Source organism: Fundulus heteroclitus, unplaced genomic scaffold, assembly GCF_011125445.2.
Source record: "Fundulus heteroclitus isolate FHET01 unplaced genomic scaffold, MU-UCD_Fhet_4.1 scaffold_38, whole genome shotgun sequence".
Lineage (NCBI taxonomy): Eukaryota > Metazoa > Chordata > Actinopteri > Cyprinodontiformes > Fundulidae > Fundulus > Fundulus heteroclitus.
In genome coordinates this window covers 2164361-2191556 of record NW_023396792.1, presented here as the reverse complement: position 1 = coordinate 2191556, position 27196 = coordinate 2164361, and the positions used below count along the sequence as shown (strand labels likewise).

The 27196-nt window shown below is 40.0% G+C and overlaps 1 protein-coding gene across 2 annotated transcripts in view; it reads right to left on the bottom strand.

Moving 5' to 3' along the window:
- The window catches only part of tub (TUB bipartite transcription factor), a 69530-nt gene that overhangs the window by 8966 nt on the left and 33368 nt on the right, over positions 1 to 27196 (bottom strand). Inside the window, exons 1-8 of one of the 2 annotated variants that reach the window (XM_036130744.1) lie at positions 25643 to 26355; positions 12920 to 12971; positions 9741 to 9903; positions 7672 to 7809; positions 5525 to 5677; positions 3655 to 3776; positions 549 to 740; positions 255 to 367 (exon numbers count right to left, since the gene is read on the bottom strand). In XM_036130744.1, coding sequence (XP_035986637.1) covers positions 255 to 367; positions 549 to 740; positions 3655 to 3776; positions 5525 to 5677; positions 7672 to 7809; positions 9741 to 9903; positions 12920 to 12971; positions 25643 to 25680 — 971 coding nt within the window. In that variant the 5' untranslated portion in view covers positions 25681 to 26355. Of the gene's footprint in view, positions 1 to 254; positions 368 to 548; positions 741 to 3654; positions 3777 to 5524; positions 5678 to 7671; positions 7810 to 9740; positions 9904 to 12919; positions 12972 to 25642; positions 26356 to 27196 lie in introns of those variants that run through there. The other variant, XM_036130743.1, reaches the window with a different exon arrangement.

Here is a 27196-nt window from a genome sequence, read left to right as displayed (position 1 = left end):
TTTTCACACTCAAATATATTTTTTCCATCCTTATCGTAACCCTGAAAATAATGACAGCAATTTTCATGCTTTTTCCACACTTACATGGTGCATTATTATTTAAAAACCCTGGTTTTAAATAATAATGCACCATGTAATGGAAGCTGCAAAGCTGGCAGAAGGCTAACTCAGTTAATTTAACGTCAGTGTCATTAATTTTTGTGCTGTAATTCAAAGTATCCGTCGTAGTGCGACATGTCTTTAAAAGAATTCACCTCAGTTTTCCAATGAAGCTCTCCCCACCACGGGACAGATCAGTGGGATCAATGGAGATGAGGTAATTGGAGGTTTTACTCTTTTTCCTTTTCCTTCCTGCTAACAGAAATACCTGTGGAAATTTGAGCCAGAAACCACAAAACACAGTTAAAAAAATACAATCGCAGTGTTTGCCATTTTAATCCATGAATAAGCATAGCATGAATGTTTCAAAACATACAACATTCAGCTTTCTTTTCTTTGAAAAACTGACCCAATCCTTCATGCACTGCTTGTTGTGTGGCCCCTCTCACCTTCTTGCCATCCTCCCTCTCCAGGTGAAGGTAGTAGGTGGGATACATTCCTCTGTCCATGCCCTTCTTGTCCCTGGTGATTCTGCACTTCACTCTGACGCCCTGCGGTGCGGGTCGCAGGGAAAACTCCTCCAGGTCCTCCACATCGATGGCAGGTTCATTTGTCGGTGGAGTGGGTGCTGAGGCCACCTCCTGTGGGAGAGAGAAGCCCACTCAGAGTGAAATAGTGGTCAGGTGAGTAATTTATTAGCAGGGACTACTGTTAAAACAGGGTAAGACAGCATAATGAGTCTGGAGATCAAACTGTCCACAGGGACAGAAAATGAGCACACTGAGCCTAAAATAAAGATCCGGTGAGGAACAGAAGATTGAGTTGACTGGAACGATTAGAGGAGCAGAGAGAAAAACGGGTTGTCATAGCAGAAACTAAAAGCTGCAAACACTGAGTCCAGACATCAATCAGCGTTCTTTTACAAATGATGGGACAGGCAGTTTATCGTGCCCAAGGAAATAGATATGCTTTGGGCCTATAACAGTGTGATCAATCACTGATTATGTGACCACTTGACTTCAGATAAACATTAGTTACGCTAATTGCTAATCAGTTTTACGCCTGTCATGATATTTTTTCTACTGTTGTGTAAGTTGTTGTTTTTTTTGCTGGACCTTTAGGTAAAAAATAATTGATGTTTAGTTCTTTACATACACTTGTTAATTTATGACTTCTTCTTAATGTTCTGTTTTACTGTGCATGACTGACGGGCTATTGGTCTAAGAATTTTATAACAATAATTATATTCTGCTTTTATTTTTATATCTCTTAATACATATGAATTGAACTGAATTAGAAAATACATACATCGCAAGAGAAATACCATGAAATCATAAGATCTTAAACATACATTTAAACTGATCTTAACAGATTTTCATCCCAAAACAAGACATTTTTGGGGGGAAATTCCCAAAGCAGTGCAATCTGCTCCAATTTTTTGCTGCTGATTTGCTGCATTTCTGCCCTGGATCCACAATGCAGACTGCACTAAAAGCATGATCCACAAGTCCAGCAGATATGAGCAATCTGCACCTAATTTATCTTTTAGGCTCTAAATTAGATGGCCCCTCTTCAGCAACAAACACCAGAGATGCAGGCGAGTGATAAAAGAGATGGAGAAATATTTATTTATTATTATTAGCATTATTATTATATTTAACTGAGAACATAACATCCTGGCAGGACAAGGCATTCCTCTAACTTTCAAAATCAATTTTGGACGGATTGTAAAAGACAATCTGGTGTATCCCTAAAAGTCATTGTTTAATGTAAAAATGTTGCAGATTATAAAATGATGACTGGTAGTCTATACAAATGCACTAAACTAATTTATAGTTAAATGAGAATAAAAATGCAAAATACATGTATAAGGTCCCACTTAAATGTGGGCATGGGAGATCTGCATTTATGTCTAAATTCAGAATCAGAACATTGAAACTTTGTCTTACAAATTTTAAGCATCTACTATTCTGAATTTGCACCCGTGTATTGCTGGGGTTTAAAAAGAAACTAACATTTTCATGGTCAAATGCAAAAACTAGATAAAAACAATTTGTTAAAAAGCAGCCAAAGAAAACTTTTACGAAGTTATAACAAAATTCAAGTAGAAACATGTTTGTTGATAGTAATTAGTAATGGAGACAAGATCATTTGAAAAAAAAATCCCAGAAGTGGCTAGCCACTATAACGAACTAGAAAAAACATAATAAGAACAGCAATCAATATTTTAAATCTAATATTAAATACAGTTTTTTACAAAGGTTTCAGACCAGGGTGCCCAGATCTGACTGACAGTTTCCAGCCCAAACACAATGCGAAACCCGCCCGTCTAAAAAATATCAGGCCAAATCTCAGACGTTTTTCAATTCATGTTAACAGCTCAGAACTATTTCACACATAATAAAAAAAACATGCCAATGGCATGCTGCACTTAAGCAAAGAAAAAAAAAAAAAAAACCCGTTCCACATAACAGGCTACAGTCAGGAAACCAAATAACCTACATACCAGGATCGCAATGGGAAAACAAGTCATCAATAGCCTACCACTATGAGCTGTAAATCTGACTTAATATAACATTTCTTTGTCCCTTTAGTCTAGAATCAATCTAACATTTTTCTTTCACACGGCCATGAAACATTTTCAAGTTTATCAGTTGAACACTTAACCCCATTTAGGGTGTTTACAACTGACATTGACCGATACCATTTTATAGTGATGCTTGATTAACCGATGATTTACAATCATTAATGAGGTCAGATTTGATAGATTCCGTATGTTTCAAAATAAGAAAACAGCATTAAAATACACAAGTTTTTTTTAATTTTCTGCCACACAATGAAAACTATTTTGATAGAATTTTCCTATGAATATTTATGAAAAAAAGCCTGCCAAATGTTGTGAAAAGTAGCCCAAATTTTAACAACGCCAGCCTAACCCTATCTGGCAACACAGTTTCCAAATCTTGTACCAGTCTCCTGCTAGCTTCAGATGGATTGCTGCTCCAGCGCAGCTGAATTACTTGCTAAATTAAATCCTCTGTGCATCTTTAAGTTGTGCAGGGGCCTGCTAATGAACCTTTAATTTATTTTTGTTTTGGGACACGTGGAGTGTTAAAATGACTTGTGTAAGGGATGTCTGCTTGTAGGAATATGTTACCAGACTACAGTCATCTGTGATCTTGAAGTGGACATGACAACAAATTTCATTTTTCATGGGACCTTTAATGGGCATTCTTTGAAATGCTCAGGATTGCAGGTGTTTCCTGCCTCTTAAGACTACTTTGTTTCTTGGAGTTGCTAAAGTTGAGATTAATAGTGACGGAAACAATCTTGGTACTTGCTTTTTGTTATCAGAAATCAGTATGGCAAATAAACACAAATGATTGGTCCAGAAATAGCAAAGGACTTGAACAATAATAAACTTTCATTTTCAATTTATTGAACTTCATACATTAAATTGTAGAGAGTCAAGCTGAGCAACATAATGTACAATATGTCTGCTTATTATTTGCAGATACACGGCTCTGGTCCCATGGTTGTGAAATTTTTATTTACCTTGCACGACTTCTTGCTGGTGGCAGAGCCTGGTCTGGTGTTGCTGTTGAGCTGTGAAGAACTTGAGCTAATTTCGTCGTCATCATCCTCTTCTTCATCGAAATTCATACTGCTGGATATACCTTTGGAACACAAAATGAAAAGAAAACATGAAAAATGAAAAGTGAAATCACTCGTCTTATATATTATAAAAAAAAATAAATAAGGGAAGAAGATTCCCTGCAAAACAATAACGCAGAATAAATACTTTCTTTTTTTCCCAGAAGACTAAAAGAGATGGAAGGTCATTTATTAAACAATATTGTTACCATTTGGTTCAGTATTCCTATAAAATACATTGTTTTTGTGACCTAAATGTCATATAAAGAATTAAAGAGATTACATGTGGTTTTGGTCGACTTGTTAGGACACAATTTTCATAATGAGAGCTGGAGACGGGAGATGAGGAGTGTGACTGACGGGTGAGAAAAAAAAAGAACGGCAATTACCATCAGACAGACAATTAAGGCCGAGTTAACGCAGTTCGTCACACATCAGGAGTAGAAACCCTGAGCTGGAAAATTATCTAATTTATTTTGATTATATGTCTAGAGAAGTAGGATGTAAGTTAACTGGGGGGAGGGGGGGGGGGGGTGTTGAGCTCTATTTCAACCCCAACTCTTCTCTTATGGTACTGGTAATAGTGTTGGTCTGGACAAGTTGGGATTTTAACAAGTGTCCATGTTGACATGTGCCAAGCACAGAGACTTCCAGGCCCTTAGAGCTCAGCCAGGGGGAAATGATCAACTCAACATCCTGTCAACCTGTGAAGAGCTCCAGTAACATCAATGCTTTATCATGTGCAATAAATATTTTTGAAGTTTTCAATTTGGACAAAATTTTTTGTTGAGAATCCATCCATCCATCCCTAGTAGTAAAATCCACTTGGGTGCATTTTTTCCTTTAGTAGCTGGTCAATCATCATGGAGGTGAACACTGTATAATATACCTATTCTAAGTATGTATCATCCCTTTTATGAATCCTGCAGGGACAATGATGCATAAGTGTCCTTTGGAATTACAGAATTATTATTATTAGTAGTTGTAGTATTAGTATTATTAGTATTATAACACTAATACTAATAATAATAATAATAATAATAGGGTTGCACAGTGATGCAGTGGGTAGCACTGTTGCCATGCAGCAAGAAGGTCCTGGGTTCAAGTCCTACCACTTGGTTCAGTATTCCTATAAAATACATTGTTTATGTGACCTTATGTGATTCATATAAAGAATTAAAGCGATTACATGTGGTTTTGGTCGACTTGTTAGGACACAATTTTCATAATGAGAGCTGGAGACGGGAGATGAGGAGTGTGACTGACGGGTGCAATGAGTAAAGACCCTGGGTCTTTTTGCATGTTCTCCCTGTGAACATGTGAGTTTGCATGTTCTCCCTGTGCATGCGTGGGTTCTCTCCAGGTACTCCGGCTTCCCCCCACAGTCCAAAAAACATGAATGTTAGGTTAATCAGCCTCTCTAAGTTCTCCTTATGTGTGAGTGTGTGTGAGACTGGTTGTTTGTCCTGTTTGTCTCTGTGTTGCCCTGCGATAGACTGGCGACTTGTCCAGGGTGTACCCCGCCTCTCGCCCAGCACCCCTCGTCACCCCACAAGGGATAGACATGTTAGAAAATGGATGAATGGATAAATAATAATATTAGTAATAACAATAATAGTCTCACTATTGCTGGATTCAATATGAATCATCTGCAACTTGCTGTTAACAGGTTGAAGATCCGCCTACCAGAGTGTGATAACCTGTCCTATAAACCAACAAACCAGATGGTGGTGGATGTGATTAAAGACTTTTGAAACAACAGAGGTTTTACCTTTCTTGAGCATGGTGACACGCAGGTCCTGCTTGCTCTGTGACTGAGTGCAGCTCATGACCGGCTCTGCCTCACCCTCCTCTGCAGCAGAATGGCCCACCGTCAGGATCTGGATCTGACTGTCATCCTGTTGGGCAGCCGGGCTGTTGATCGCTGCCGGGCCATCATCCAACAAGAACAAACTTTGTCAGAATGCTGCTCAGTAACGGATACTTCATGTATGCTTCACAATTAAAAACATCCATCTAGCACTATAACAAAAATTTATGAAAATCAGGAGAAATGTCTATATTGGAACATTTCTGTCTTTGGGTGTTTTATCTCACTGTTTTCACTTGAATATATAATTAACCTATATAGTCTTCTGTTTTCTTTTCTGGAGTAGCAGGTATTAAGAGATTAAGAACATTCTAAAAAAAAAAAAAACAAGATGTGCGGCCTTAGCATTTTGTCCACTTTAGGCTTTACGTTAAAAACATTGATAATCTCATTATGATGGCACAGTGAGAATTTGAGCAGTTTCTAGTGAAGAAAAAGTGCTTAAGCAACTCTTTTATTTGCGGCTGCTGTTACTTAGTAGCTCTAAACAATAGTTCGTATTAAGTTACCATTACAGTCTTTAGCGTGACAGTGTTAACGAAATCCTTGGTGGATATTTAAATGTACAAATAATTGCAAGGTATACCCTTAAAGGGACAGTGTCTAACAAATTTGGCTTTTAATCAGCAAAAATTAAGTACTGATTGCATAAATACATATTCTACCAAAGTCTAATAACATCATTTCAAAAATTAAAGCATTCTCATAGCTTAGAATTAGTTGTTTATAAGTACATAGGTGGCAGTGCACCCACTGGGAGACGCCATGTTGCCTCGCCGTTTCTGATATCAGTAGTTGAAAGGAGACAAACTTGTCAGCCATCGCTTTTTCCCTATCTGTCTTCTATATAAAGACCTGCTGTCAATGGTGGAGGAGTATAAACAAGCAAAGACGACCGTAGATCATTCAATTTGCTCTTTTCTGTTGAAATGGAGGACCATCTATACTCTATGCCCAGTGAGAAGAAAGAGAAAGTAACAAAGAAAATAAAACGATTAATAACTGGGAGGAACCGAGTCTATATCGGCGCAGCTATTATCACCAGGTGAAGATAATCCATGAGGGAGCGGGGATTCAAAACGGATGCAGAGGTTGCAGACTGTCTGCTGGATAGGTTATTTAATTCAACATAACAGTGAAGTTAATTTTGCCATTATGTTAGAAATAGGGTGTTGCAGTGTTGTCCAGCAAATACTCCGTCCTCCCGGCAGAGAAGGCTAGTTAACGGGGCGGTCGTTTGTAATTCATTCAGCGTACCACTAGATGGTAAGATTTACACACTGGGGCGTTAAGGCAGCCCATCATACATGCACCACAGTTTGAAACAGGGTTTAAAGAAGTTTAAAGGGTTAGCACTGCATCCTCTTTTTTTGTAAGCTTTTTATCCATATGAGGATCTGTGGAAGAATATGGAGCCACTCTACAACCTACAGAACATAAAGGATCGGTTTCTCATGGCTTGTAGGCTGGTATCGTGACAGACGTTCATTCGAGTCTGCACAAAGAACAGCCAACGCTGCGTTTTCTTCCAGAAGTGGGACATTGTTCTGCTATTAGTTTAACAAGCAGAATGTCCTCATTTGCAGTTTGCTTGATTGTCATTTGAGAGCTACAGAAGATTTATTAGATTCATAGCAGCACTGGAAAAAAAATAAGTCTAATCTGCCTACGGTTTAGTAATGAATGTGTGTGTGTGTGTGTGTGTGTGTGTGTGTGTGTGTGTGTGTGTGTGTGTGTGTGCATACATGGGGGAATGGCTATTTTTTGCTTGTTAATTTCCATTCTTTGTCTTGTAATATCTGCTGTGAATATTGGGATATCTCAGCCTTCTTGTCACACAGTTTAGAAACGTCACAGAAATAAAGGAAGGCTACACTGATTGTGTTTGCTGCCAGCTTCTAAAACATTAACAAAGATTGTTGAAGCAGCTGGATAAAAAGGATTTCATCTACTCCATTTCTTGCTGTAGACCGTTTTCTCCTGACCGAAATTCTTTGCGCGTTGGCCATAATGTTATGTATTCCACAACCTGTTTGTGGCAGGCTAACCTTTGTGTTTTCCCTTCCTCTCCTTCTTTTCGCTGCCTGTCTGTGGAGTGGAGCTGGCCGAGGCTTTGCCCTTTTTGGCTGACCGAGGAAGCGGATCATCCGAAATGACCTTCACCTCCTCCCGTTCAGGATCTTGCACTGGAGAGCATTCAGACGAGAAAACAGAAATGGAAAGTAAGGTACATCAAGGTGAAATTCCAGACCAGAAAACTGTTTTGACATGCTGTCAACAGTATTTGTATAAGAACCGTGTGTTTTTTATGGTTACTCCTTCATGGAAGAAGGGTTTTAGAATGAAAGATTAAAGCCTCTTTAGCAGCACTTCTGCAACTGATAATAGGATATTCACAGAAAAAAATATGTTGTCAACATTTTTCCTTCTCTTAGGGAACACTGAGAGACTTCATGGTTTTAAGCCAAAAAACTAGCTCTTAGAATTGGGATTTAGTCCAGTTTCTGTGTTCACACAAGAGGACTTCATCAACATCCAGCTTAATGCCACTTCAGCTCCTAAGTGTTTAGATTTGTAGACATCAATATATGAATGCTTGTAGTATGCCAGAGTCTGGGCCCTGCTGGTCAAAGATTATCTCACTGTAAGCTGAAGTCAAAGTAATATGGCCTTGAAGCAAAAAGGAGAAAATATTCTTTACTGTACCTGGAATAAAAATGTGTATTTTTATTTTAGGTTTTCAAAGTTGTCACAAAGCAAAAGTTTGGGCACCTCACTTCTTTTATTTATGGCAATAGTGGCTGAAGTAGGCGGAAAGGGCAGGGTGTTTCAGAGAAGGGGAAGACATGCGGTAAAGGACCTCAGGTCGAAATCAAACCCAGGTCTAAGCCCTCGGTATATAGGGTCTACCTCTGCACCATCAGAGCAGGACTGGGCACTTCACATTTTAAGTCTAACACACTGCAAAGATTCACAGCACTGTCTCGGGGCAGGATTGCTTTACTCATTCCTCGCCGCTAGCACTTTGCATTGTCTCTGTACTGAATTGTGCTATATAAATAAATTTGCCTTGCCTTGCCTTGCCTTGCCTTGCCTTGCCTTGCCTTGCCTTGCCTTGCCTTGCCTTGCCTTGCCTTGCTAGAAAACTTCTGCTTTAACATCTTGGGGAAGTCTAAAATTTATTTTAATTTTAAGATATTGTGATGTTTGATTTCCCAAATTGCTTGTATAGTATTAAATTTCTCATTTGTTTGGTCAGTAAAATGTTTCCATGGCTGTTACACAAAAACTAGGTCTGATAGATCCAGACATTTTTCTGTTTGTATCATATGTATTATTTTTATTAGTTTTCTTTTTCCTTTTATTTTGCTTGGCATGTTGAGTCAGAATACAATACCTTGTGCCAAAGCATCGCATTTCATGGCCAACAGACTGGAAAGTTTTTCTGCTAAAGACATTTCAGTAAAGTTGACGTTTCTGCTGCTGTCAAAGAACCATAAGTATTCTGCTATTGTCAGCTGCAGCAAATGTTTGAAGATCAGTTTTCTCTTCCTATATACGAGCAACTCTTTTAAATTATTATGTTATAAAAAGAAATTTCCAGGCGATGCAATTCACTTCAGAGCAATATAATACAGTTTAATAGGCTTTATGATGTCGTTTGCCAGTTGTTATTTATGGAAGAAGATGTGAGAAATTTTCAGAACTGTAGTTAATCAGCTAATGTTCAAACAAGCTTCTTAAAACATGAAACTTTGTTTAGAATTATCACAGCAAAAATCTCTTGGGTTGTTTGCCTTTTACCCATTTTTAATTTAACTGAGCCGTTCTTTTAGTTTTTGCCATGTTCCATTATGAAATGCTTAGGGCAGCAACCATTTTTAAAACACTGTGTATTAAATTTAATTTATGGTGCCCTTTGTTTTCTGAGTCGCTCTAAAAACCTGGAAATGAGATTGACGTTAGAGGATAAACATCTCTTGAGGCTCAAATTAAATTCTGAATGCAATTTAATTTAATTAAACAAACATCCGTCATCTTTCACTGTTTAATCAGTGTCTTTCTGTCTGACCTCCCTGAATCGAAGGAGCCCCGCGGGCGTTTAAGGCTTGCTCACCGTGGTAAATGGTGCTGCTGTTGCTGCTGAGGTACGATTCGACCAGCGGGGCCTGCTCTTCGCTCTGTTTGGTCCGACGAGCACGGGACCTCCCGTCCACGTTGGACTGGACCATCAGAGGCTCCTGCCTCTTCTTTTTCTGCTTCTGTTCAAGGAGGGCTCGCTGAGGTTTGAGCACAAAAAAACATTTCCAGACCAAAGTTAGCTAATGAAGGGGTAAACACATATTTATATGGGTATTTGTATACAAATCTAAAACAAAAACATCTGACACTGCACTTTGGTCAGTTTTATTGTTGTGTTTGTCTGCTTTAAAAACTAAACTTGTATCGTATGGCATTTAGAGGAAGCGGCATTCTGTTTCAAATGGTTACCGCTCCTGCAGCACATTTAAAACCACCATGATGTATGTTAAAAACACCTTCAGGGGCGTTGTATAGTATATCTTCATGCGTCAGAGCTTTTTGGGAGGCAGATAAGGGGCCGGTTGAATTGTAGGCAAGTAGATGTACTCTTGCTCACCAGTATTTTTGTTATGAGCTATTTCAGTTGCTTAAATGCAGGTTGCCACAAATCTATTAGGCTTCAGAAGCAATACTAGATTGCTGCAAATGTGCTGCCAAACCACATTATGTGATGCTAAATGGATTCTACGGCTTTTATCAGGGCTAATTATACCCAACGAGAGCTTTTTAAATATTAAAGGTTTCCATTAGAGAAGAAATTAGACTGCACTGTAAGATCAAGAGGAAAAACACTAAATCACACCCTGGACTTAACAAAAATAGGTTTGTTCAGTATAAATGTATAACATTAACTTTCAAATCTGTACAGAGAAAACAAGATGTTTACATGGACTATATAAAAAGACACATAATCCTTGTTTTAACTTTCTTCCATCAATCAGACCAAACTGATTTAGATCAGCAATGCTAACCAAATAATTTATAAAAGCCAGAATAATATGTCAGAGATTGTTTTATTGATTTCTTCAAATTCAGAGGTTCACATACATTGAGATTGAGAAAACCCAGACTATGATGCCATGGCTTTGTAAGCTTCTGACATCAATTTCTTTGTCTTCTGACGAAATTTGAGATAAATGGAGGCACATGTGTATTTATTTTAAGGCAACATCTCAAACACACTGCTTGCTTGTGTAAAATCAGGAGAAATTCGAAATAAATCAACCAAAATTTCCGGGAAAGATCAGTGGACCTCCCCCAGTCTGGTTCATCCTTGGGTGTAATTCCCAGACGCTTTAAGGTGCCAAGTTCATCTGTTCAATAATTTGTTTTTATTCGGCCATCATCCTGTTAAGGATGGAAGATGTTTTGGTACAAAATGTGCAAATCAACCCCAGACCAAAAGGATCTTTTGAAGTTGCTAGCTGAAGCTAGTAAGAGAGTGTCTTTATCCACTCAAAGAGAGGAAGAACCCCTTATTCTAAAATCTAATACAAATGCATTCAAGGAGAAAGAATGTATTTTTAAAATATCTTCTATGGTCTGATGGAAATTAAAGAAAAGCGTTTGAAGAAAAAAGGGCAAAGCTGTTAAGCTTAAATCTAGCTATGAAGTACCTGGGTCACAGCATCAACGTCTGTGGGTCTTTTGCTGTAGGAGGGAGTGGTGCGCTTTACAAAATAGATGTTCTTATGAAAAAGGACCATTTAGACATACTGAATCAATAGGGTGTGCCCTGCCTCCTGCCCAATAAGGGAATGGCGATAAGCACCAGTCCTCCGGATGGATGGATGGATGGATGGATGGATGGATGGATGGATGGATGGATGGATGGATGAGGTATTTCTGCTTGGAGTTTGCATGTTTACTATTAACATGCATGGGTTTTCTCTGTGTTCTCCAGCTTCATCCTGCAGTCCAAAAGCATAACCGTAAGGTTAACTGGTTGTCCTAAAATGCCTTTAGCTCTGAGTTTGTGCATGCATGCATGGTTGTTCGTCCTGTACTTCTCTGCATTTTGCAGCGATGAGCTGGTGACCTGTCCAGGGTGTAACCCAGCTGTTGCACCCCGGTGGCTCTGCATGGATATGTTTAGAAAATGGATGATTGGATGTTCAGCAAACTTCTGTTCAGTTAATCCATGTGCCACAGATTGTTTGAAGCTCTGTAAGTCTGACTGCAAAGTTTATTCCCAAGAAATTCATGTTGGTGCATTTACAGTTTAAAGAACTTTAATGAGTAAATGAAAAAATAAATAGTAAGCTCTCCATGGCTCAGTTAGAGTGTTACCCAAAAATAACGAGAAGCAGAACTAGGTCAGAATGCTTTAAGAACGATGAAGCGATACGAGTTCAAATCAAAACAGCTTGCATAAATGCCAAGGACGACATCTGCATTTTTTTAGCCCTTTGGAGTCTCTATGGATATAGAAAAGTTAAATGTAGTTTCTCCAGGTGCTGCGTAGATATCTTTAAATTCTGTTTAGATCATATTTTTAAATCCGTTCAATTTTCTCTACTCTGTGTTACGTTTTTGAACAGTAACGTCACAGTATTTGTTTTGGGAACTGCTAAATAAGATCATGGTGGGCTTCCGGCTTACGAGTGACGCGAATCCGCCATCTTTATTTCTCGCAGAGATTTTGAGGTTCAAGCCGAAGCCGAAGCTAAAAGTGAATAAATCAAAATGTTCACTTGTTGGGTGTATTAGCCCACAAAATCCATTAAACCATCCCCCAGCATCAGAACCTCTTTGAAGAGCCTGATTAAATCTTATTTTTCATGGAAAAAAGTTTCTGTGCTGCTAGATAATCATAGCTCTGCTATCAAACTGCAAAAATGGCTGGACTGGGTGAAATGCCACCTCATTTGTATTTAAAGAGATCGCACCAAAAGACTCACCTTAGAACAAGGGTAATAAATGGGCCTGTAGGGTAAAGCATTGCAGTTACACTTCATAGACCACAAATGAAGCAAAGCATGATATGTCCCCTTTAAGTCCACCAATGGGGGTTGTTTTTGTGTGTGCGTTGCAGAAACACAAACCATCTCGTCAGAAAGCACTTTAGAAAAATACCAGATTCCACTCTGGATTTTGACTTCATGTTGAATGACAGAGCAGTAATGGCTTTGGTGATGAATCTGTCTAGCTGTAATTGTTGTTACTTTTCTCTTTACGAGACTCAGAACTGTAACAAGAACATCTGAGGCTCACCTGCCTGTCCAGTTTCTGCTGTCTGAGGTTTGTCCCCTCATCGTCTAAAGTGCTGCGGAGAAATAAACAGAAGAAGAAGAACCAAGTTACAACAAATGTTTGTTAGAAACAAGGATAACTTGAAGAAAAAGTATTTGCCTGCTTCACTGATTTATAAAAAATTTTTAGTCACAATAAAATGTTTCTGATCATCAAGCAAATTTTTGTATCTGACAAAGAAAACACGAGAAAACAGAAAAAAAAAACTAAATAGGCCACCCAGTCCAGCTTGGCCCCACCTGAAAAAGTTGTTAAAAAAGTTTGATAAACAAAATTTCTTGAGTTTATTTTCACAAGCCACATGAGAGCCCGAGTGACCTACAGAATGAAGGAGTTGCTGAAACAGAACCATCATGTCCTGATCTAAAGAAATTCACGAAAAGCTGAGTACAATGCATTTAGCGCCAGTCTGGAAAACGTTGCAGAGCCATTTCTAGGGCTTAGAGACTACAGCGCATCACAGTGGAAACCATTATCTACAAATAGAGGAACTGCGGAACAGGGATGAACTTGGAGTCGCTGACTTACCAAAGGTACTTCAAAAATCACTTCAGTTCAGTAAGCTTTGCCAGAGACCTAATTTTTATATTTCAGGAATGTTGAACAGAAACATATCAGAACTATGAGAACTTGCACAGGCATGTATCAGAACTACTGTACCTTAAACTAGCAGAACTGGAGGTCTGGAGTTTGACACCGCAGAACAATATCTAAAGCTTAGCCTGTTCATGATTTCCAAAAACAATTTGAATGGTGTCAGATCAAAGCAAACTTTCCGTCCATCTGAGAGGAGCTTGGGCCCAGATGTTGTTGACGCTTTGCATTCGCTTTTCATGTTAGAGTTTAACTTGTAGATGTGGCGTCCAACTGTGTTAACTAGCAATGGTTTTCTGAAACGTTCCTGAGCCCACATGATAATCTCCTTTACATAACGGTATTCAATTTTAATGCAGTGCTACCTGAGGAGTCATAGGTCATGGACATTCAGTGTTGATTTTCGGGCCTTGCTGCATACGTGCAGAAATTTTCCAGATTCTCTGAATCTCTTGATGATCATCAAGTTTCTAGCCGTTGTACAGTGAGAAAATATTTGCTCACCCAGTTTTTCACAAAGTGGTGAACCTCGCCCCATCCTTTTGCTTGTGAACAACTGAGTTTTTCCAGAATACTCATTTTATACCCAATTATGACACTGATATGTTTCCAATTAACATGTTCACCTGTGGGATGTTCCAAACAGGTGCTTTTTGGGCATTTAGCATCTTTTCCACATTTTTTTGCCCTTGTCCCAGCTTTTTTAGAACATGTTGCGGATATTAAATTGAGTGATTTTTTTTTTTCTTTGGCGTGTGCTCAATTGAATACAGAATTGAAACCAGACCTTTACATAGTCTATATAAAAAGAAACAACCTTTTTTTTCTCACTGTCTGATATTAAATCTGAATAAACCTTTCCTGTCTTAGGTCCATTAGGATTACAAAAGTGTTTCTGTCTTCTAAACACCAGAATAATGAGAGCGATCATTTTTTAGACATTGTTTTATTACTTTCTTGAAGGTCGGAAGTTTGCAAAGATTTTGGTACCCTTGCCTTTAAACTCTATGACTTGGATCAAATGTTTTCATATCCTTCACAAGCTTCCCACAAAAGTTGGCAGGAACTTTGGCCCATTCCTCCTGACAGAACTGGTGTAGGCCGCCTTGCTTGCACACGCCTTTTTCAGCTCTGCACATAAATGTTCGGTAGGGTTGAAATCCCTTAGTAAGCAGTTTGGCTGTATGCTCCGGGTCATTGTCCATTTGGAGGACCTATTTGCAACCAAGCTTCAGCTTTCTTGCTGATGTCTTGAGATGTTGCGTCAGAATTTCCACATAATGTTCTTTTCTCATGATGCCATCTATTTTATGAAGTGTAGTGCACCAGTCCCTCCTACAGCAAAACAATCCCACAACGTGATGCTGCCAACCCATAATTCACAGTTGGGATAGTTTTTTCTGGCTTGAAAGCTTTCCCCTTCTTTTTCTAAATGTAACAATCGTCATTATGGCCAAACAGTTCAATTTTAGTTTCGTCAGACCACAGGACATATCTCCAAACATTCATTTTCCTGTCCCTTGTACATTTGCAAACTGTAATCTGGCTTGTATGTGTTTCCTTTTGGAGTATTGGCTTCTTCCTGGCAGAGTAGCCTTACAGGCCATGTCGGTAGTTACAGTACTTGTTTCACTGTGGGTAATGACACTCTTACCAGCTTCAGCCAGCATCTTCACAAGGTCTTTTGCTTTTGATCTTGGCTTGGCATGCACATTAAGGACCAAAGCACATTCATCTCTGACACAAAACCTGTCTCCTTCCTTGTTGGTATGATAGCTGGACAGTCCCATGATATGTATACTGTATAATTATTTAAATAGATGAATATGGCACCTTCAGCCATTTGGAAATTTCACCCATGGATGACCCAGACTTATGCAAGTCCACAATTCTCTTCCTGATCTTGGCTAATTTCTTTTGACTTTCCCATTTTGTTACACAAAGAGGCAGCGTGTTTTAAGTGTGCCTTTAAAACACCCAAAGGTGTGTCTCTAATCAACTCGTTTGTTACCTATCAGAAGCTTCCAAAGGCATGACATTATCATCTGGGTGTTCTCAAATTGTTTAAAGGCATAATGATCTTAGGGTATGTAAACTTCTGAACATGAAGAAATCAATTATTGTCGAAATAATCCTTCTCTCATTATTCTGGCATTTAGCAAATAAACTTTTTTTTTTAATTCTAACAACGAAAATGGGAAAAGTTCACTCAGATTTCATTTTCTGACAGTGAGAAAAATAATCGTATGTCTTTTTATATAGTGTATGGTCTCAAGTATAGATTGAAAAGGATTTGAACATTATTGTAAAAAATTGAGCCATCTATCATGATTCATGAAACTGTTGCATTTAATGTCATTTCCACAAACACATACTAGTTTCTGAAAATAACTTCAAGTCGAACACTAATTAAACAAAATAAGAAAGTGCATAAAACCACAGAGTGAATGTATCCCAGTGGATAATACACAAACCAGTTCTATAAATCAATTTAGAATCAATAAACTCACACGAGTGCTTAAAAATCTTTTCAAGCACAGATGTGTTACACCAACAGACTGCCCAGCTGACCTCTGCACATCCAACCATGACTCGGCAGCATAATCACTCACCTGGATTCTGTTTCGTATCTGCTACCTCAAACACACTTTTACAATGCCCTGGATCACTGGCAAACACCGGTTGTTTTCAGGTAGTATGATAACAGCCACACCGTGATGGACTGCTGGGATGTCACACCTCCCAGCAGTCCTGTAAGCTTGGAAAGGATAAAGTGGATGAAAGGATGGAAGGACAGCTGGGGAGACAGATGGAAGGTTACCTCACTTCTATTTATGCCCGTAGAGGTTAGATTGTAATCTCCACAACCAGCAGCACTTGTGGGTTACTTCACAATGATTACTATACTGTAAAATATCTAAAAAGTATTAAAAACAATCTCCCAAACTCTTCTGGATTATCCATATCTCAGCTGTCAGTAGTTTCTGGTTGCTGCCTGGTTGATCCGGGCTCCATGCTGCAATACCACTGAGTTACTTGAATCTTACAGCTTGCGACCTGTTTGTTTTACAGTTTGTCCCGCACTTCACACCCTAACTGAGGTAAAGCTGAACATAAACATAAAAATAAAGGCTAACTTCAGGGATAAAATGGCAGTAATTCATTTGGGAGAATGAAGACATACATAAAACCCTCGTTGGGTGATGAATAAAAAATCTCTACTAATTTGAGATGAGAGAAAAGTGGTATCAAAAGACATCAAATTAGCTCTGCACCTGTCACAACAATTATTTTCTTACTTATTTCTAATTGCTTAAGTGTATTTTTCACTCACTCTGTAGGTTATCCGTGAGACATCAAAATAAAACAGTGGTTAGGTATGAACCGCATAAATAGTGATTTCCACCAGATTCTTTCTGTGTCGTCCCCTTCATCTTTGCCACTCAACCCCGATTGCTAACATTCAGAGCTTTGACAGCTCGTCTTCAACAGAGAGCACTGTGACATGCATGTGTGAGCAGCAAGGGCATAAAAAAGGTTAGAAGAGCTTGAAGATAAAAATAAAAATTCATATGTGAGCACAGTTTGGGAGCAGAATGCTTGAGAGAAGCCATTTTTAAACATTTACAGTGAAGTCCATCAAAGACAGAGTAAGACGTGAGGAGCTCTGATGCTTTATGACATTTTGTCCCTGCAAAGGTTTCCCTGACTCAGCGGCTTTTAATTTCAGCTCTCCATCAATGTAGCTTTGCTGTTAGAGCTTGTCCCTGTGCCTGTCTGTGTTACTGGTACACGGAGGACTCAGTAAAACTCATCAGGCTGGAAAAAAAAACACACACACACACACATGGAGATAAAGCTAAACAGAATAACAATAAAATCTAATCATGAATGTATTTGTGACAATGTGTGTTCCACAAACGCAGGTAGACTTTGCCTGACGCCCGTATAACATTGTTTATGATTCTCCCTGCAGACACACGCAGCACTTCCATTTCCAAAGCTTTGTGCTTTATCCTTGTTGCTATGAAATGTTTACAATAGTTTTTGTATGACAGAGACTATAGCGCTCTTACATAGGAGAATTTGGACTTAACCTGAAAATAAACACTGAAATTCTGCGATTTTTGTCACATAACGTCCACCATGCTGTCAAAGTCTCCGTAACTGTAGGTACATAAAACAGTAGCTCTCGTTAATGAGACAACGGGACATTTATGCGGCACAAGTGATTAGACTTCCTTTTTATTTTGCCTTCATGCTTCCAGTTTTTCCTTCAGAGCTTTTTAATCACAAGCGACAAACTCCCTCATTGTTCCTCCAGCACTTGTGGCTGAGCATGGTGCAGAGGCCTCTGAGAAAGGGAAAAAAAAAACTCAGTGGCTTTAATTAAAAAGATTTATGCAGAAGATTCAGATGGCAGGAAGCAGAGCAGGCTAGAAAAGATGAAAGACTGTAAGGTGGAGGTGTCGCTTGATGTGTGGTGAATGGAGGAAATTACATTAGGGTTTTTTTTTCCCCCACACCATCAACTAACCCAGAATTGAGTTTTTGGATTTTTTTGGGCGTGCATTCAAGTTTCATTGTGAAAATGCAGATTTTCTTAATTATCACAGTATTTTTTTATTGTATTTTGTTGATCAGTGTTAGCTATGTAGCTTCTTTGCCATGCAGTTGAGCAATGCAGTTGTATCTGTTGCTTTTCCCATCACCCTGAAACATGTGATATCTTATCATGACTCTTGCCTTTAACCAGTCAAAGGATGCAGATGTCAGAAATGTGTCAGACTGGATGAATATATCCAGATAACTCTGTAAAGGACCGTCCATGTTTTCAGGACAATATTTGCTGCTTGTCCATCAAAGTCATTGTTTTTTGTTAAAATGTTTCATCCTTAGTGATTTAAGAATAAGGATAAAGTGCTTTCTTTGACATTATACATGCAAGGTACATGCAGCGAAATTTCATAATCAGGTGGAGGGTTATCCTGATCTATGTGACTGAGCGTGTTGCCAATGACCGACCTGACCAGCATGCCTTTAGTGCACAGTGTATTTGGAATTGTCTGTAATATATCTATTTGCAACGAAAAGACACTGTCTTAAGTTTAAAGAATGGAATATTTTTTTCCTATATTTTATTATTGGGAAACCAACTAAAAAAAAGAGCTCTAATGACAATAAAAAGCTCTTAATTTTACAGGATTTGGACACAGGAAGGGAAAATCTGAAAAAGTACAGAATTGGATGCAACTTGAATGTTTTAATTTCAGCATGCAGCCACACATCCAACCAACTAACCAACCATCCATCTGGAAAGTTAATTCAGGAAAAATAGGAAATCTCACACTGAAAAAAAAAAAAAAAAAGATTAGGAAGGGTCTTTTCACCAAAGTCATGCTGAACTGAGCGTGTGCCTTGTTTCTTTGCAAGGTGTGGTTCATCTTTGCAGGTGTGAATGTGTAAATAAACTCTGGTGCAGATCAAAGAATCAAACCCTGGTCTGCCAAAAAAAAATAAATCTGACGTTCTCCGAGTGAACCAAATACTGGGAATGAACTACAGCGCAGGAAACGGTGAATGGACAACCAAAACAAATGCTTGCGTTGTTAAACAGCCTGGAGAAATGGATTAAGGTAAAAGCTCCAAAAGAAATATGGTCAGGCAAAAATAGATCACAGTTGCTGTTAAGCACTAATAAGAATGAATCATTTTTACTAATTAGGGGGAAAATGGAGGCTGTGGTTTTCACGGCGTCGCAAACAACAATATAAACACGGGACGTGTTCAGAAGAAGCTGCAGTTCAGGAGGATAAAAGGACAATTTTTCTTTGTACGAAGAACTAGCAGCAGGGCCGAGCTCAATTTGTGGCAGCGGCATCTGACACCGGCACTTCCTGTGGCATGCGGTGATTTGTGGCATGCGGAGTGGCATGCGGAGTGGCATGCGGTGTGGCATGCGGAGTGGCATGCGGTGTGGCATGCGGAGTGGCATGCGGTGTGGCATGCGGTGTGGCATGCGAAGTGGCATGCGGTGTGGCATGCGAAGTGGCATGCGGAGTGGCATGCGGTGTGGCATGCGGTGTGGCATGCGGAGTGGCATGCGGAGTGGCATGCGGTGTGGCATGCTGTGGCATGCGGAGTGGCATGCGGTGTGGCATGCGGTGGCAATGCGGTGTGGCATGCTGTGTGGCATGCGGTGTGGGATGCGGTGTGGCATGCGGTGTGGAACTGCTGTTTCTGTTTTTACGCAAACTGTTTGTTACAGACGTCTGTTACACTATAGCTACTTGTAAATAATCATATTTTTATTGCATTATTTTCAATAAAAGCTGAACCTCCACCAAGTCCTTGCACTTCTTGTGACACCTCCACCAACTACTGGCTCTTTTTGTGGCAGCAGGAGTGGTAATTGCGGTGGTGGCTGCAGGACTTTCACTGGTATGCACTTACCAAGAAGATGTCACGGCTGTTGCTGCATTCCTGTTGCTGTGTGTGGGCAAATAATTTGTTAGCTACCTGTTACTCTTTAACTACTTCCAAATAATCATGTTTTATTCATATTATTTCCAATAAAACCTTGTTTAATAACCGCCAGCTTTGTGGCAGCTGCAGTGGCATACATCCGCCACAAGGTGTCACTAATCCGGCATGCCACCTGCCGCCCTTCTGCGAAAATGCTTAGATTTTCGGGTTGTTTAATACCTACTATATATTTACATTCAATTATTCATGTATTAAATTCACATAATTTAACAAACATTTTCAAGCAATTTAATACAAAAGTTATAAGGTTACTGTATGTGTGGTTTAACTCGTGATTAGAGAAACAAATGTGGTGATATAAATACATCACTAAATACATCATCTTTGTGGCACCTAACGGCCACAGTGTGCCAGTGTGTTTTCAAGTGATGTATTTATATCACCACATTTGCAGTGTTGTATAGGAACGAAGTAAAAATACTTCACTACTGTACTTAAGTATATTTTGGAGTACTTTATATTTTTATCGAGTATAAACATTTTTGATAACTTTTACTTTTACTTCACTATATTTCTGAACTTAATTGCATACTTTTACTCCAATACATTGTCAATGTTTGGTTTAGTTACTCGTTACACAGCGCTGCTGTGGGCCAGCGGGGGCGGGGCCTGGCGCTCCACGCAGCCAATCACTAACGCGTCTGGTCTTTGATTGACAAGGTAGACACCCCCCTTTAACTCCACTCTCATTGGTTGTGCTGCCTTAAATCCCCCCTTCCCTCTTCCTGATTGGCTGTTTTCTATTGCGTGTGCGTGCGTCCTTGGAGCGGAGAATTCAGTTTTGATTCATACTGAGATACTGTGGTTACCACAATTAATACTAGGCTACGAAACTAGTCCCAGTTAAGAAACTAAATATTATCTGCAAGGCTGCTGAGTGCAGTTCTGTAAAGAAGCAGGAGAGAGAGTTTTGATTTGTTGAAATTGAGAAATGTAAGTAACCAACGTTAATATCTCAAAATAGCATTTAATTCTGAAGTATAACACATTTTATTAAAAATTCAGATTCTTAGCCACACAGCCACCTGAAAAAGAAAAGGTGAGGGTTCCCCTTTTACCAATATTTCATTGTTATTATTGCTTTCATTTTTTGTCGACCATTTGAGGCAGTTCAGGCATAAATAGGAGGTGTAATTTCTATTAGACAATTACTATTAAATGTAGTAATAGCAACCCTTGTGCATCAGTGCCCTAACCCTAGTTTTGTGTCTTTAGGGAAATTATTCCTCACTTTTATCAATATAGCTAGTCTAACTATTGTCATCATGCAGGTTTTACAAACGCACAAGGTGTTATCGAGTGAAAACAATTCAATCTGTGTCATACCTGGACTTATATTGTTGCTTGTTTGACGAGCTTTAGCTCAAAACTGTGTCAACTCTAAGAATCTTACATCTGGACTGAAAATGGAAAGCCTGTTGTTCATGCCAGGAATCACAGTCAACACTGGGGGCTGAGCACCCCTACAGGTCAGATCCTAGAATCGCCCCTGATCACCACTAACAGGATAAGAAGCTGGTTCAGTAGTAAAGCAGGTTAAATTAACCTTGTGGTATAGGTAGAGCATCTATTAGTAGAGCTGGGAGTCCTACTTTTCTGAACTAAATGATACCTGCAACCGCAGGTGTATCTATTAGCAAGTTTACCACTTCCTGTAGGTTAGATATCACTTCATCACTTAACCATGTTCTTAGTATACACCCCCTTTGCCTGCACTTGGTTGTGTACAATTTTAAAGTGCATAGCACTGACCTTACTTGAAGAAGGAAAACTGAAAGCTTACAAAAAAGTTGTATTTTCTGCCTAAACTTGGTCTACATTTCTCCTGCACTTGGTTGTTTATATTATTTTAAGGGAATTTGACTTTCAAGGTTTTCCAACATCTAAAAAATGTAATTCAAACTGCTTTGCTTTGATTTACTTTTTACTTATACTTTTTATTACATTACTTGAGTACATCTATGTTTACAGTAATTTTCATACTTAAGTAAAAGACATTTCAGATACTTCAAGACTTTTACTCAAGTAACATTTCAGTCAGTGACTTGGACTTTTACCAAAGTCATATTTTGGAGAGGTACCTATACTTTTATTTGACTCCGAGATTTCAGTACTTTATACAACACTGCACATTTGTTTCTCTAATCACGAGTTAAACCACACATACAGTAACCTTATAACTTTTGTATTAAATTGCTTGAAAATGTTTGTTAAATTATGTGAATTTAATACATGAATAATTGAATGTAAATATATAGTAGGTATTAAATAACCCAAAAATCTAAGCATTTTCGCAGAAGGGCAGCAGGTGGCATGCCGGATTAGTGACACCTTGTGGCGGATGTATGCCACTGCAGCTGCCACAAAGCTGGCGGTTATTAAACAAGGTTTTATTGGAAATAATATGAATAAAACATGATTATTTGGAAGTAGTTAAAGAGTGACGGGTAGCTAACAAATCATTTGCCCACACACAGCAACAGGAATGCAGCAACAGCCGTGACATCTTCTTGGTAAGTGCATACCAGTGAAAGTCCTGCAGCCACCACCGCAATTGCCACTCCTGCTGCCACAAGAAGAGCCAGTAGTTGGTGGAGGTGTCACAAGAAGTGCCAGGACTTGATGGAGGTTCTGCTTTTATTGGAAATAATGCAATAAAAATATGATTATTTACAAGTAGCTATAGTGCAACAGACGTCTGTAACAAACAGTTTGCGTAAAAACAGAAACAGCAGTTCCACACCGCATGCCACACCGCATCCCACACCGCATGCCACACAGCATGCCACACCGCATTGCCACCGCATGCCACTCCGCATGCCACTCCGCATGCCACAGCATGCCACACCGCATGCCACTCCGCATGCCACAGCATGCCACACCGCATGCCACCGCATGCCACACTGCATGCCACTCCGCATGCCACTCCGCATGCCACTCCGCATGCCACACCGCATGCCACTCCGCATGCCACTCCGCATGCCACACCGCATGCCACTCCGCATGCCACACCGCATGCCACTCCGCATGCCACTCCGCATGCCACTCCGCATGCCACAAATCACAGCATGCCACAGGAAGTGCCGGTGTCAGATGCCGCTGCCACAAATTGAGCCTGCTGTCTCTCAGAACTAGATGTCAATCTTGGCATTCTCGGCGCCACTATGGGCGAGGAGCAGGATACGTCATTCTAAAAGTCTGCTTCATTTGATTAACTATATTACAAAGGAAAGGTCAAACTGGCAGAAAGCCGCAACAGCATTTGGACCACATCCCCTGATCTCACTGGCTCTTTGGTGTAAAAAAACAAGCTTAGTTTCCTTTAAAAGGCTGATTTATGGTTTGCCAGGCTGTTAAACTGGTTGCAAAAAAAAATAAAAATCATGAGCCTCCCCTCATTCTCCCTATTTTAAATAAATGACGGCAGCACCTGAAACCATCTTTAGAAGAAAGATCTATTTATCGCAGTTTCTGAAGCATTCAGCTCCTCTGTCAAAGCATGAGATTGACACTGGAGTCTCTCAAGTAAAGCACCGGTCAGTACATTTTTAGCGTGCTGCAAATGACAAAAGCCCACGCAGTTGCAATAAAAATATATTTACTGCCCACTTTCTGTCACGCATGCTGACAAACACAGCACTCTGTTTCTGCAATTAGAGCAATCGAGAGTGAAAATAAGCATCAGACGGGAAGATAATGACACAAACGTGGCTGCACTGGTTCGGGGTCGAACAGCTCTTCAGTGTGAAACGAGTCTGGTCACCGGTGTCCTGCAGCACACCGGCGCACCGGGAAAAGTATGTTGTCAAATACTATCGCAGTGTCACAGATTCAAAACATCTAAACTGTGCCTGCATCCAAAACCAAATCTTCTGAGTACTCCATCTGAACCACGCGAACCACACTGCTAGGGGATGTTTTGTTAAAACTCGACTGAATTTGAAAACTTAGAATTTACTATTTGGATTTCTTGGATTTTTCTTCTTCTTTTTGATGTAAAAAAGAAATATCCTGAATCGGTTAGATATGAAATTGAAACAATGGAGTTTGACTACGCAAGCGCCTTTAAAAACAGTCTTACCTATATCAACAGTTTTCACACATTATGTGTCTCTGCATGACTCAGAAGTGGGATTAATGTTTAATTTGCATGGTGCCATCCATGAAATTTGATGGTGTAAAGATGAAAATGAATCACATGTGGCCTGAGTAGCTGTAAATTGACCTTGGAAGAGAGAAGGAAACCAACAACCACGCAGTTTAAGGGGATTTCTTTCACAAAGCAACGTTAGACAAGAATGATGTAGAGTAGAATAGGACTGGCGGGATGTTTTTTGACCCAAAAACACTTTCTCCACTTCTGTACTCGAGAGAGTGCAAGAAATTTAGCCCTTCAAAGCTGAGAAACGCTAATCTGATAGATTCGCTCTCAGCGGAGGAACCACTATGCGGTGAGAACTGATTTTTCTTTTTTTTTTCTTTTTTTTTTTGTGGGTGCTTGTCAGATATGCATCCATGGTTTTGTTGATTTCTGTGAACGCCTGCGCTCTGTATCTGAGAGGACAGAAGAACCGAGTGCTGCGGTTTCCCTAACCTCTGCACAGAGGGCCTTGAGTGTTTTTAGTAGCGAGCATCAAATGAAGCTCAGTGAAGACTGGCAAATCTCTTGCCCTAAAAATCCCACATCATTGTAAACACAGGCTTTGTAGCAACAGTTCCCTCTTTAATATGCTTCTTGAGGACAAAAGTTAATGAAAGAGGATGTAAGATGAGTGCATTTTTTGCTGTTTTATATGGTGAACATCTAAAGACTGGTGCCCATCCAATCACAAATTAGTGATAAAGTCACATTGATTTTATTCGTATCGTATAGCAACCACAAGCCAATGGCATCAAAGCAAGAAGGGGAAACCATGGCAATAGGTTCCCAATAAGAGCAAAAAGTCAGCAGCTTCATTCTGCACTTGAAAGGATTAGAAGAGTTACAGATTTGACATCAGGAGGCTGAAAGCTAATTAGGGCTCCAATTTGTTTGTTATTTCCAAAGACTCGTTTTGTTGTCGGGCACAAACGGCAAGAGTGCATCATCTGCAGTAGTAAAACTCCAGGTGGCACCAGCAAAACACACATAAAATGTTTGTTTTTTTTCATGCACAATGGAAGGAACTTACTAGGGGATCTAAAACACAAAATAAACCAAAAGCCATGTAGGTCCATGAATGTCTTTCCGTAATTGAAATCCATGACACATCAACTGAAATACACCAGTCTGATTAGACATGTACACAGAAAACAAAGACAAACAGTTTTCTTGCCAATATTCCCTAACTTACAACTGTATACATCTAGGTAACATATTTTTTTTCCCACTACACGCAGAGTGAAGAACGAATACAATTTCCATCACTCATTGGTTTTATTACAATATTCCTCGGATCGATCCCATCTTTCACATCTGGATGCTCGCACAGACACACACCGATTCTCCTTCGGAAGACAAATGCGATGTTCCTCTAGCGTGCTCTCGAGAACGAGCTACAGTACCTGTAGGGAATCCAGTCGGAGGAGTGCTTGGAGCTCATTCTGTGTCGACTGCTGCTGCCTTCCCTGCGAGGCTGATGGCCTGCAACGACCAGCGAGAGTGGCTAGGAGGTCTGAGCACGGCGATCACAGCCACAGAGCCCACATCTCCTGTTCATCCTATGCGCTCAGCTCTCTGCTCCCAGCCTGCCTGCCTGCCTGCCTGCCTGTGCGCCTTCGCCTCTCCTCTGACTGCGGAGCAGTGGATAATTTAAAAAATCCACTTCGACAGCCGCACACTTCCCTTCAGGGCTGCACGCCGAGCACATGAAATACCCGTTTCTTCTCGTCCATGCGTGTGCCTCCAGTCAATGCCTCTCCTCTTCTCTTCTTCCAATCGCTGCCGCTTCTCTTTCTCTGCGCTGGCTCTCTTCCCTCGCTCTCACGCTGAAGTCTGAATCTCCCTCCGTTTCTTTCCCTTTAAATCCCCCCCCCCCCACCCCCCTCCCCTTCTTTATTCCCAATCCAAATCCAGCTCTCTGTCTATTTGCCCCCATCAAACTCCTGGTATCCGTCTAGCAGCATCACCTGCAGCAGCGAAAGCGAAGACTTTGGGTAGACGGTTAGGGAGGGAAGCAGAGATCGCCCTCTACTCGGCTGCTTTTGAAAATCCCACCAAGCTATTTCAGCACATAGCCACCCACTCATTCTAGTGTTACCTTGCACCCTTTCTTTCTGCATTCTGCATCTTGCGTCTTGCGTCCTATCAGTGCATGTAAGGCATGTAAAGCAGGCACCGGGGTGTGTTTTCGGGGGCCATAATTTATCTATTTGAAACCAAAAGACATTAGCATATGAGTGTGCCCGACCAGTGCCGACAGCCTTTAATTCAGCACTTTCCACAGCCAGACAAAGCCACTCTGTGATAGTGCCACAGCTCAGAACCTCGCTCCGCACACATCTGCTTCCGCCCTCCCCATGCCACCCCTCACTGTCTCTACACAAACACACACCCCTTACTGTGCTCTCGGGGTTATTCAGGAGTCCATCTATAGGCAGTTAAACTGGGAAGCTTTCCTGCAACGGCGCTGGATTACAAGGAGTCAATTCATGTCAGGTCTGTAAAGCAAGCAAATTCATTGTAACTGTGTGATCTGCACATATTGATCTTCCTCCTGTCTGAAAACAAATACAACCTCAGGCATCAATATATATATAGTTTATTTTTTGGAGCTCAGAGCACACGTTACCTCAAGATCCAGTTAAATGTACCGAGACGGCAAATTTGGAAGGTACCTTTAATTTTACCTTAGTTATTTGCCAGTGTTTTAAACAAACATCACCTATCGAGTGCATTACTGCCAAATTAAACAGACAAGAATATAAAACAGCTGTGGTTATCACTTAAGACTCCGTTTTGTTAAATAAATGATTTGCCTGAGCATTTTATGTTTGTAATCCTTTAATGTATCATCTAAAGATGTTTCTATAGTGTTTACCTACTAAAAGAAATAAAGCACATATTTGTTTGCTCAAACACTAAAAGACTTTGATACTGAAAGAGACAAATAGTTTGAA